At 47.9% G+C, this 13,500-nt stretch overlaps 1 protein-coding gene across 1 annotated transcript in view; it reads right to left on the reverse strand.

The window, feature by feature from the left end:
• The window catches only part of stmnd1 (stathmin domain containing 1), a 37,564-nt gene extending 24,446 nt beyond the window's left edge, over nt 1–13,118 (reverse strand). Inside the window, exon 1 of the mRNA XM_038796996.1 lies at nt 12,953–13,118. Within this exon, the coding sequence (XP_038652924.1) occupies nt 12,953–13,030 (78 nt within the window). The 5' untranslated portion in view covers nt 13,031–13,118. The remainder of the gene's footprint in view (nt 1–12,952) is intronic.
• Nucleotides 13,119–13,500: the final 382 nt, after the last annotated feature.

Consider the following 13,500-nt stretch of genomic DNA (forward strand, 5'->3'; position numbering starts at 1 on the left):
CATACCCAGTACCTCTCCCATCACCCATGGCACCTTCCCATGCAATCGCAGGAGGTGTAACACCTGCCCCTTTACCTCTTCCATGCTTAACATTCCAGGCCCAAAACACTCATTCCAGGTTAAGCAACGTTTCACTTGCACCTCTTCCAATCTGGTCTATTGCATTCGCTGCTCCCAATGTGGTCTCCTCTATATCAGAGAGACCAAATGTAGACTGGGTGATCGCTTTGCTGAGCATCTTCGGTCTGTGCGCATTCAGGATCCTGACCTTCCTGTTGCTTGCCATTTTAACAAAAGACCCTGCTCCCGTGACCACATGTCTGTTCTTGGCCTGCTGCAATGTTCCAGTGAAGCGCAACGCAAACTGGAGGAACAACAGCTCATCTTCCGGTTAGGTACGCTACAGCCTTCCGGCCTGAACATCGACTTCAACAACTTCAGATGATCAGCCCCACCTCGACCTATTTGTTTTCATTTCATTTTAACTGTCTTTTACCATTTCTTTCTTTCTTAATATACATTTAATTCCACCCCCCCCCCCCCCCCCCCCCCAATCTTATCCACCTTTCCTGCATCTTTCTCCTCTTTGCTTCCCCCTTCCCCTACCCCCACACCTACAGTTCACCCTCTGATGTTATTTCACATCTTTTGTCCTCTCTGGGGACTGCCATTAACTCTTTTCCCTTGGCATCTGTGGCCATTAGCACCCAGTTTATCCTGGGTTTCTGTGGCTATGACTCATCTTTCATTCTCACTCCACAGCATAAATATTTCCCACTTTCTCTGTCTGTTAGCTTTGATAAAGAGTCATCGGACTCGAAACATTAGCTCATTTCTCTCCCTACAGATGCTGCCAGACTTGCTGAGATTTTCCAGCATTTTCCTTTTCGTTTCAGATTCCAGCATCCGCAGTAATTTGCTTTTATGAGATAGTCTCTGTTGTAACTGCTTTCCACATGCAATTTATAGTTCATACAAACTTAATTTGCCAGTTAATTTATGTTGACTCTGGCTCATGTTAAAAGCAAAAGTAACAAAAAGTTAAATCTTGTCAAATAATTTCTTCATTGGGGGTTGTTCAATTTAGTTATTTTGGTTTATATATTCCCATGGGCATCCTAACACTATGTGGCTACAGTAGATGTAGACCTATCAAATCCAGCAACTCAAAAGGTACTAGAGTGGTTGCACCTTCCCCTTTGGCATTTGCCACTGAGAAGGATAAGAGAAGCAGAATGCAATCACCCCCACATTCTGATTCAACTAACATAACATTCTGACGGTTAGCACTTTGTGGTAATCACCACTGTTGCATATATTAGGAGATGTGTGGTAAGACCCTATACAACAGGTACGGGGGTAGTCCCTGCCTGCTGGCTCCGCCCAGTAGACGGAGTATAAATATGTGCTCCCCATACAGCAGCCATTTCGCCAGCTGCTGTAGGAGGCCACACATCTTAGTGTAATAAAGCCTCAGTTGTATTCAACTCTCGTCTTTGTGCAATTGATCGGGCATCAATTTATTACACTAAGATTTTCAGAAGATGGACCTCCGTATCAAGCCGGATCGCCTGCAGCTGGATCCGCAATCAAGCGACGCCAAAAAGGACTTTCAACATTGGCTAGCCTGTTTTGAAGCTTACATCAGGTCTGCACCAGACCCATTTCCGGAAGCTCAGAAGATCCAGATACTCTACTCACGGCTGAGCTCCAACGTATTTCCTCTTATCCATGACGCGCCGACCTGCGATGAAGCCATGGCGCTACTGAAAGAGAATTACACCCAGCGGACGAACACGCTCTTCACCAGACACGGACTCTCTACTTGTAGGCAACTCCCTGGTGAGTCTGTAGACAATTTCTGGCGTGCTTTAATTCCCCTGGTCAGAGACTGTGACTGTCAGGCCGTCACGGCTACAGAACATTCGGACCTCCTCATGCGGGACTCTTTTGTTATGGGGATAGGGTCAGACCTCATACGCCAGCGACTTTTAGAGGGGGCCACACTCGACCTCGCAGAAACCAAAAAAGCTGGCGCTATCGATGACGGTCGCCTTGCGCAATCTTAGGCCTACACCCCCAGCCCCGCGACCCACCCCTCCTATGCATCGTGGACTCCATAGTCGGCCTCCCCACGGGGGACCCCACTCAGCCAACCCTACGCCTGTGCCACCCACCAGCCAGCCTACCCCGAGGACCCCTGATGTTACTTCTGCAGGCAACAGAAACACCCCCGCCAACGCTGTCCGGTCCGCAGCGCCCTTTGCAAGGCATGCAGCAAAAAGGGGAACTTTGCTGCGGTTTGCCAGGCCCGCGCAGTTGCCGCTATCGCCCCGACCCCGCTCGCGTACGGACAATGGGCGCCACCACATTCCCCTCCTCGGACCACGCGCGGCCAGTGGGCGCTGCCATCTTCCCCTTCTCGGACCACGTGCGGCCTATGGCCGCCGCCATCTTTGTCAGCCCTCGACACGTGCGGCCCGTGGGTGCCGCCATCTTGTCCACTCCAAGATCATCAGGCGCCGCCATCTTGTCTCCCCACGGCACATGGGCGCCACCATCATTCCAGAACCCATGCCCCCCGGGCACCCCATTGTTCGACACCGGCGACGACCAGCCGTGACTCGCCTCGGTCACGATTGACCAGTCTCGCCCGCACAATCTAGCTACCGCCTCGACAAGCGTGAAGATCGATGGGCACGAGACCTCTTGTCTGCTGGACTCCGGGAGCACCGAAAGCTTCATCCATCCAGATACGGTAAGGCGCTGCTCCCTTGCGGTACACCCCACCAATCAGAGAATCTCCCTGGCCTCCGGGTCCCACTCCGTGGAGATCCGGGGGTACTGTATATCCACGCCCATCGTCCAGGGCGTAGAATTCAGCGGCTTCCGCCTCTACGTTCTCCCCAACCTCTGCGCTGCCCTTCTACTCGGCCTGGACTTCCAGTGTAACCTCCAGAGCCTAACACTGAAATTCGGTGGGCCCCTAACACTCCTTACTGTGTGCGGCCTCGCGATCCTAAAGGTCGACCCACCTTCCCTATTTGCAAACTTAACTCCGGATTGCAAACCCGTTGCCACAAGGAGCAGACAGTACAGCGCCCAGGACAGGACCTTCATCAGGTCCAAAGTCCAGCGACTGCTTCGGGAAGGCATCATCAAGGCCAGCAGGAGCCCCTGGAGAGCCCAAGTGGTCGTGGTGAAAACTGGGGAGAAACACAGGATGGTCGTTGACTACAGCCAGATCATCAATTGGCACACGCAGCTCGATGCGTACCCCCTCCCACGCATATCTAATATGGTCAATCAGATTACACAGTACCAGGTCTTCTCAACTGTGGACCTGAAATCCACCTATCACCAGCTCTCCATCCATAAGGCGGACCGCCCATACACTGACTTCGAGGCAGATGGCCATCTTTACCACTTTCTCAGGGTTCTCTTCGGCGTCACCAATGGGGTCTCGGTCTTCTAAAGGGAGATGGACCGAATGGTACGGGCTGCGGGCCACTTTCCCATACCTAGATAATGTCACCCTATGCGGCCACGATCAGCAGGACCACGATGCCAACCTTGCCAAATTTCTCACACCGCCTCTCTCCTCAACCTCACCTATAACAAGGAGAAGTGCGTAATTAGCACGAAATGCTGAGCCATCCTCGGCTATGTGGTCCCGAACAGAGGTTCTGGGCCCGATCCCGACCGCATGCGCCCCCTCATGGAGCTTCCCCTTCCCCACTGCCCCAAGGCCCTCAAGCGCTGCCTGGGGTTCTTTTCTTACTATGCCCAGTGGGCGCCAAACTATGCGGAGAAGCTCGCCCACTCATCCAGTCCACCCTTTTTCCCCTGACGGCCGAGGCTCAACAGGCCTTCAACCGTATCAAGGTCACGTGGTGTGGCTTACCTACGTGGCTTACCCCGACAGCCGCCAGGATACTGTCTCCCTCAGGGACCTGGCACCAGCAGGTTCCACACACACACCCCTCCGGACCGGCGCCACCCTCCCCTCCCCCCGCGCACCCAGCAGCACCCTCCCCCAGGACCATCGGTCATTCCCCTGCCCACGCCCAAGGATGAAGAGGATTTTGGCATGCTCCCGGAGTCACCGAGGATCAGACCACCACCGGAATCGCCGCCACCACTGCGCCGCTCCCAACGTCATATCAAGGCCCTGGACCGGCTAAACCTGTAATTGGTTTGGGTCTGTTAAAGCACCTTGTACTGGACTTCAAAAAAAAAATGTTTTGCCTCTATATATTAAACTTGTTCTGTATATAGTTCTCCGCCGCCCCCGCCGGACTCAATTTTAACAGGGGGTGAATGTGGTAATCACCTCTGTTGTATATATTAGGAGATGTGTGGTAAGACCGTGCACTACAGGTACGGGGGTACTCCCTGCCTGCTGGCTCCGCCCAGTAGACGGAGTATAAATATGTGTTCTCCCCATACAGCAGCCATTTCGCCAGCTGCTGTAGGAGGCCACACATCTTAGTGTGATAAAGCCTCAGTTGTATTCAACTCTCGTCTTTGTGCAATTGATCGTGCATCACACGTATCACTGGTCTTTATCGTTATTAGCCTGAAATCCCCTACCAGTACCATTGTGGATCCACCCACATGTAATTTAAGGGGAAAAGGTTCACCACAGCCACCTTCTCAAATTTAACCATGGCTAAGGTAACCGTACAAACATATCCCACATCCCAAGAACAAATACCAGCCCTTCCTTTACCCTACCTTCATATTTTCCATTTCCTTAGGAGAATTAAATAACTTATTTTTTGAAGTGCAAGTACATTTTTGGTCAGGAAAGTGAAAACAAGGTCTCACACACAGCAATTGAAATTGTCAAAACGTTTTTGATTGAGGGAGAGGAATATTGGCTAGGACACTAGCAGAACGTTACATGATGCCTTCAGATTTTTAGCTTGAAATCATAGGGCAGAATTTCAGTTTAGGTGACAACCCGATGTTGTGGTCAAACATGTACTATATCGAAAACAGTCACCCCGCAGTAATTGGCCCATAAGTAGCAAAGGAAAGGCTCACTGTCCAATTAAGGATGGAGGGTGGGCTCTTGAAACTGAAGGACCAATAGGAGGCCCCCCAGCTCCAAACGAGCAACATCCTGCAGTTCAGGTACTGAGAGAGAGAGAGAGAGTGAGGTGCCTTTATCTTGAGGCGCCCTCTCTACAACACATTAAGTTAAAAAAAAACAGAATCAGTAGGTGGGCCTCCGATTTTTGCAGTCACCGGCCTCCATTAACCACCCCCCCCCCCCCCCCACCAAATTCTGGGTGCAGAAATCCTGCCCATACAATCCTGTAACGACACTGCTCATAAGGATGTTCAGGCCATCGTGCCCTGGTTAGCTCTTTGATAGAACTATCCAATTAGTCCCACTGCACTATATTCTCTTATGTCAGAAACTATTGAATCAGGCAGGCAGCACAATGGACCATCTCCATTCATCAGTCCATTCCCAAAGCCTCATTTTTAAAATTATTACTTTATCAGAGTTACAAAGCCAGAGGTCAGAGTGTGGACAGGGGGCAAACACGTAATCCAGCTCCCCGCCTGCTCCAAAAACCAATTCAAATTGAATCCAAGTCATGGTCCCCACAAGAGAGACATACTGGCTCCAGGCATTACACCTGACCTCACGCTGATCTTAGCCAAAACCTATTACCCCAGGGATGTCAAAGCAAAAATGGCAGCAATAAGTAAGGTTGGTTTTCTATCGGAGGAATCAATCCCAGACTGGATAACTAAGGTCATCATGGTGTAAAAGGAATGAAAATGAAATGAAATGCAATTAAAGTTACATTTCCTTAGTGTCTGTCCAATTAAACAGCCAGCATCAGCTGATTTTGCATACCGGAGTCACTGAATAATTCAGATTGCTCAAATAGTGAGACATAATTTTGCAGCTTGCTGCAGCTTTGTTCCTCATGAAACCTACTTTCCAAATTCAGGTCACTTCTATAAATGAAACCAAACCAACTAAAATGCCCTGAAGGGAAATCACCAAAATTAGTACATTGCCACAGGATTTTGAAGTGGGGCAGAGGTAAAAGTAGATGTATTTGTATGCATACGCATGTGTGTGAGTGTGTGTGTAGGTGTGGATATCGGAACAAAGGACTTGGGAGTAGGAGTGGGCTATTTGACCCTTGGAGCTGTGACCAAGTGGCTAATGGCTTGAAAAGCAAGGCCAGATACAGAATTGGACAATCTAAATTAAACAGCCTGACCTGAAGGGGATTCGGTCAAGTAAACACAGGCACTGGTCAGAGGAGAGCAAGAACAAGTCTGTACTTGTCCTGGAAGCTGGCTGGGACTGGAGCTGCTCGACCTTGACCAAATAAAAACATTATTTTGTATATATCCCAGCATCGCCCAGATTCACCGGCACCTCAGTTTCAGTATTGGCTAGACTCAATGGCACCTCAGTAACCGGGCAATATTTAATGGGGGGAAAAAGTCCCATTTAGTGGGGTGTTTCATGCTGTCTGCAGTGCCGAGAATGTTGTGTTGGGTAAGCTGGGTCTGCGAGGACTGCGTTTATTGCAGTAGTGAGAGAGACAGGCTTCCAACACTTAAAGAAATGCAAATCTATTTTATTGAACTCTTAACTATCATACATACTTTAACTGTGGGTTGACACTATGCTAAGTTGACTGAAGACCTGAGGCTAACCTGACCAGACTATCTTACTACCAAATGGTGTATGTTCTAGTTGTTGCTCACAGGCTCTGACTGTCTCTGAGGCTGGATCCCAAGAGAGCAGGAAAACTAGCACAGGAAGAGATTGAGTGCCATTTTTAAATGCCGCCCCAATCTCTCAACCCCCCCGCACCACGACCTCCAGACTCCCCAATGCCCCAAATTACTGATTAGGGAGTCTTCGAGCCTCACGCAGCCTATCTCATAAGGACAAGGACGCCCTGGGCCCGATCCCTGGCATGGACAACCTACCGCCGGGGACCTTGGCACTGCCAGCCTGCCACCCTGACAGCCTGGAAGTGCCACCTGGACACCCTGCCAGGGTGACCCTACCAAGGTGCTCAAGTAGCAGTGCCAATGTGCCTGTGTGGCATTGGGAGGGCCAGGGTACCACCCTGCCCAGAGCCCAGCCACCCTGGGGCCTCCGATTTCCTGAAAGATCTCGCCAGGTGCCGTTACACCAGGTCCACGTTTGTTGTTGAACGGCACCATGGTGAGGGCTCCGAGGCACGGCCATTCGATCCTGGGGCTGGGGAGACTCCGGTGCGAACATATTTAAGCGAGCTTAACTTGACATTTCATAACTTGATAAATATGCAAATCTGGCTCCCACCCATTAAGGGCCAGATCCAGATCCCAACATCTCGCGATATATTGTTAGATGTCACGATGCATCCCGAGTGTTGTAAGTCTTGAAGAGGCTTCTAGTGAGATTTACCAGCCTCGTTGCGCCGAAGAGTCGGGCACGATGAGGTCATATGACCGTGACCACCATATATGGAATGGGCGACGTGTGCTCTGTGCACCTTAACTCCCTTGTCTGTCTAAAATCTGTCTAACTCTTCCTTGAATAAATTCAATCACCCAGCCCCCACAGATTTCTGGGGAAGCGAATTCCACAGGCTAATGACCCTGAGAGAAAAAGATTCTCTTATCTCAGTCTTAAAAGGGAGGCTTCTGATTCTTAAATTGTGTCACTGAGTTCTAGTCTCTCATGGTATCCACCCTATCAAATCCCCTCAAGACTGACTATGTTTCAATAAGACCACCTCTCCTTCTTCTGAACTCCAATGGGTATAGGCCCAACCTGTTCAACCTTTCTTCATAGGATAAGTCCTTCATCCCAGGAATCAGCCGAGTGAACCTTCTCTGAACTGCTCCTAACACAATTATATCCTTTTTGAAATAAGGAGGCCAAATCTGTACACAGTATTGCAGGTATGGTCTCACCTCTGCAGTAAAACATTATATTCCAATTCCCTTGCAATAAACACCAAGGATGTGATTTAACCAAAACATTTCTAAGTATCATTTTGGGTGAGTTTTGCAGGGTGTTTCCTGCTGGAATTTTGGGTGAGATCCAGACCGATATTCACCCACACTTCATCAGTTTTTTGGGCCTTGGGGAGTTTCTTCCCAGTCCAGCCCACAGTTAGAATTTTTTTCAGCAATGGGGCTGAATTTTGAACGGCCATCTTAAAAGGGTGCCCGATCTCTAAGTGAGCTTGAGGGTTCCCCCCACCTCCCACCCATGGGAAATGTCACCCCCGCACATTACCCCCCACCCCCCAACTAAGTGAGCCCCCCCCCCCCCCCCTTGAGGCCATTAGGTCCGGGAGCCCAGGGGATCCAATGATCTAGATTTCATAGAGCATGGGTAAGATCCAGATCACTGGGCAGCACGGTGGTGCAGTGGGTTAGCCCTGCAGCCTCACAGCACCAAGGTCCCAGGTTCGATCCTGGCTCTGGGTCACTGTCCGTGTGGAATTTGCACATTCTCCCCGTTTTTGCATGGGTTTCGCCCCCACAACCCAAAGTTGTGTAGACTAGGTGGATTGGCCACGCTAAATTGCCCCTTAATTGGAAAAAAATAATTGAATACACTAAATTTTAAATTAAAAAAAAGATCCAGATCACGAATTCCCGCGAGGTTCAGTTGAATCTTGCGCGACATCTCGAGCGTCGCAAACCTCGCGAGATTCAATGGCCTCGTCGCGACACTAAGTCGGTCACATTGAAGCCGTTAAATTGTGTCCGAACATCCCATTGTCGTACCATCGAGTTCTGCTCTCCATTTAAATAGTACGCTGCTTTTCTATTCTTCCTGCCAAAGGGGACATGTTCACATTTTCGCAAATTATACTCCATCTGTCAATTGTTTATCCACTCCGTTAACCTACCTATATCCTTTTGCAGACTCTCAACCTCCTCTTGACAACTTACTTTCCTACCCATCATTGTATCATTGGCAAGTTTAACTACCATACATTCAGTTCCTTCATCCAAATCATTGATGTAGATTATAAAATAGATGTGACCTCAGCACGTATCGCTGTGGCACTTCACCAGTTAGAACTAGTCAACCTGAAAAGGACCCATTTTCCCTACTTTCTGTTTCCTGTTAGCTAACCAATCCTTGTTCTATGCTAATATGTTACCCCCTACACTGTATTCTCTTACCTTGTAGCAACCTTTGATGTGGCACCTCATCAAATGTCATTTGGAAATCCAAGCAATATCCGCTGGTTCCCCTTCATCCATATTGCCAGTTAGTTCCTCAAAGAACTCTAATAAACTATTTAAACACTATTTCCCTTTCACATAACCACGTTAACTCTGCTTCATCACATTATGTTTTTCTTAGTATCCTGCTGTAACCTCCTTAATAATGGATTATAACAATTTCCCTGTGATAGATGCCAAGCTAACTGGCCGGTAGCTTCCTGCTTCCTGTCTCCCTCCTTTCTTAAATAACGGTGTCACGTTAGCTATTTTTCAGTATACTGGGAATCTTCCAGAATCTAAGGAATTTTGGAAGATTGTAGCCAATGCATCTACAATCTCTGTCACCACTTCTTTTAAGACCCTAGCATGCAGTCCATCAGGTGCTGGTATTTTGTCAGCCTTGAGATATAATCGTTTTCCCAGCACATTTTCCCCAGAGTTCCTCCCTTCTGTTCACCTTTTGATTTACAAGTATCTTTGGGAAGTTTTCTAAGTCTTCCACGGTGAAGACAGACACACAATATCTGTTCAACGCCTCTGCCATTTCCTTATTTTCCATGATCAATTCCCCAGACTCATGCTCTAGAGCAGTGCTTCTCAAAGTGTGGTACGCGTACCGGTGCCAGTACACGAGCCATCGTCTGCCGGTACTTGGAGTGTTTCCAGAAAAGAAAGAGACAGTAATCCTGGATTGGCTTGTTTCGCTCACCGGTCCCTGGCACATTGAAAAAAAAAACTGCCGGTACGCCACATCAGATAGTTTGAGATGCACTGCTCTAGAGGATCAGCACTAGCTTTATTTACTCTTTTTCTCTTTAAATATTTGTAGAAATGAGCAAGCATTTTCCTCATACTCAACATTCCCTTTTTTTTTAAGTTATTCTTTGCTGGTCCTTGAAATCTGACCAATCTTCTGGCCCAACACTCATCTTTGCAGATTTGTAAAGTATATATTTCAATTAGATAAAATACTTGACTTTTTATTTTTTTAAATAATCTTTATGGTCACAAGTAGGCTTCCATTAACTAGTTACTATGAAAATCCCCTAGTCGCCACATTCCAGCACCTGTTCAGGTACACAGGGGGAGAATTCAGAATGTTCAAATTACCTAACAGCGCGTCTTTCGAGACTTGTGGGAAGAAACCGGAGCACCCGGAGGAAACTCATGCAGACACGGGGAGAACATGCAGATTCCACACAGACAGTGACCCAAACCGGGAATTGACCTGGGACCCTGGAGCTGTGATGATGCATCCATCTTAAAGAGTCTTTCTTTCTTACTGGGAGAAATCTTTGCTGAGAATTATTTAATATCTCCTTAAGAATCTGCCACTGCATCTCTACTGTCCCGCCTTTCAACCTAGTTTCTCAGTTCACTTTAGCTGGCTCTGCTTTTGCATCCTTATAATCATCTTTATTCTTTAAAACAATATTCTCAGGCCCACAATTCATCCCTTCAAACGGAACATAAAATTCTATCATATTATAATCGTTGTCACCTAAAGGCTCCTTTACCATGCTGTTATTGATTAATTAGGTCTCATTGCTCGTTACCAGTTCCAGAATAGTCTGCTCCTTGGTTGGCTTTACTATGTATTGCTCTCAGCAATTGACTTGCATACTCTTGTGATGTGGTAAAAACAACCACTCCAAATCGGTGAGCTTTGAGTAAATAAGGGGCAGGACTTTCCATGTCTCCGCAGTGTTTCACGGATTGGCTGGATTTTCCATTTTATGCCCACAGTGGCCATTCACCGTCAACAGAACCGAAAGATCCCACCGGCAGGAACGGCCAGAAAAATCCAGACAAGGTCTTTATTTTGCGGCCAAATGCAATATCTATTCTAAAGCTATTAATTCATGTTTTCATGTCAATCCTAATAAAATAATTTCATTTATCCCACTTCATTTGACAATCTGATTTGTCAGATGTAGCTGTAGATTAAAGTTATCCATGTTTATTGTTGTACCTTTCTTACACACCCCATTTATTACTTCCTGTGTACTCTGTCTAACAGTGTTACAACTTCAGAGATCTGTAAACTACTCCCTCAACTGACCTTTTACCTTTCTTATTTCTTATCTCTAACCAAACTGATTCTACGTTTTGCTCTTTTAAGCTGTCATCTCGCACTACTGTACAAATCACATCCTTAATTAACAGAGGTATCCCACCTCCTTTTCCTAGTTTCCTATCTTTTCGAAGTGCCAAATTTCCATCAATATTCAGGTCCCAGCACTGGACCGTACAACCATGTCTCCATGATAGTTATCAGGTCATACATAATTATTTCTATCTGTGCTAACAATTAATCAATTTTTTGCATATTTTTATGATATACCAGTCCAGTGGGTGACACGGTGGCACAGTGGTTTGCACTGTTGCTTCACAGCCACAGATGTCCCAGGTTCGATTCCTGGCTTGGGTCACTGTCTGTGGGGAGTCTGCGCGATCTATTCTCCCCGTGCCTCCATGGGTTTCCTCCGGGTGCTCCGGTTTCCTCCCTTTAGTCCAAAGATGTGCAGGTTAGGTGGATTGGCCATACCAAATTGCCCTTAATGTCCAAAATGGTTGGGTGCGGTTGCTGAGTTACGGGGATAGGATGGAAGTATGGGCTTCAGTCGGGTGCTCTTTCCAAGGGCCGGTGCAGACTCAATGGCTGAATGGCCTCCTTCTGCACTGTAAATTCTATAATTCTATGATTTATATATCAAACAAATATGCACACATACAGAGAGAGAACTGCTATAGACAAGTTTGTAAATTCTTATGAAGATGGTGCAATGTCAAGGGCACTTGGTGGAACTAGTTGTAGTGATTTTGCACTGGTGGCAAATAAAACACAATACAATGGCATTACCATTGACCAGAAACTGAACTGGACTAGCCATATAAATAGTGTGACTAGCAGAACATGTCAGAGGCTAGGAATTATGCAATTGGTAACTCGTTCCCTGGCTCGCCAAAGCCTGTCTGCCATCTACAAGGCACACATCTGGAGTGTTATGGAATACTCTCCACTTGCCTAGGTGAGTGCAATTCCAACTACACCCAAGACGTTCGACATCATCTAGGACAAAGCAGTCCACTTGATTGGCACCTCATTCACAAAATTCACTTCCTCCACCACCTACAAGATGTACTTGCAGGAACTCACCATTTAGGCAGCACCTTCCAAACCCATGACGGCTACCATCTAGGTGGACAAGGGCAACAGACACAGGGGGACACCACCACCTGGAAGTCCCCCTCCAAGTCACTCCTCATCCTGACTTGGAATTACATCACTGTTCCTTCACTGTCACTGGGACAAAATCCTGGAACTCCCTCCCTAACAGCATAGTGGGTGTACCTATACCTCAGGGACTGCAGCGGTTCGAGAAGGTGGGCTCACAACCACCTTCTCGAAGGAAATTCGGGATGGGCAATGCATGCTGGCCTAGCCAACGACCCCCCACATCCTGTAAATTATAATTTATTAAATCCCCCTGGACCTTATCCTCTGGTGTTGGGGGGTGGGGAGAGAGAGATGGAGACAGATACTGTATCTTTGCATCTTCCCAGTAATGCTTCAACCTAATAGTGTTTACAGATATATTTGTCATCAATTTGGGGAGTCTATGGGATGGCCAGTGTCTTTCCCACCCTCTCAGGGACCTGTCTTGCTGGCTCCAGGTTCAATGTAGACCGCCTGCTCTCTCTATCCGTGGCCGGTTACCTTGCGTTTTCTTTCTAGACTGTCCTCGGTTCCGGCCTCCGGTTGTGTGGAAACCGCTCTAGATGTGCCGCATCCCATTCCGACCGGCCCCCTGCTGCTCAACTCCCCTCTCCACTTTCGTTACATTCCCATGCGCTCTCACCCCGCCCATTCATTGTCGTTGCCACGGACTCCGCGTTACCATGGCGCGTTACTACAATACCAAACGTCACTGCCCCCTCAGCGGCTGCGCGCGCACAGCTCCTGGAACGGCAGCGTGTTGCCCTCTGCTGGAATCTGAATGGTATTTCTATCCAGCTCCCCAGTCACTCACGATCAGACAGGTTCCAAACACACATGCCTCTGCATCGAGAGGTCGAGTAGGGGCCCTGCCTCCAGTAACAACAGTAACATACTCATCTAGCCAATGAAGTTGCAGATGGGAAGAAAGAGCTTTCATTTTCATGATCTCTTTTCCATTCACCCATCTCACATTGGCTTCGGGACCACCTGAAGGAACTCATCAAATTGAAAATTCTTATTCCCGTTATCAAATCCCTTCCTGGCCT

Source organism: Scyliorhinus canicula, chromosome 5 (assembly GCF_902713615.1).
Source record: "Scyliorhinus canicula chromosome 5, sScyCan1.1, whole genome shotgun sequence".
Classification (NCBI taxonomy): Eukaryota; Metazoa; Chordata; class Chondrichthyes; order Carcharhiniformes; family Scyliorhinidae; genus Scyliorhinus; species Scyliorhinus canicula.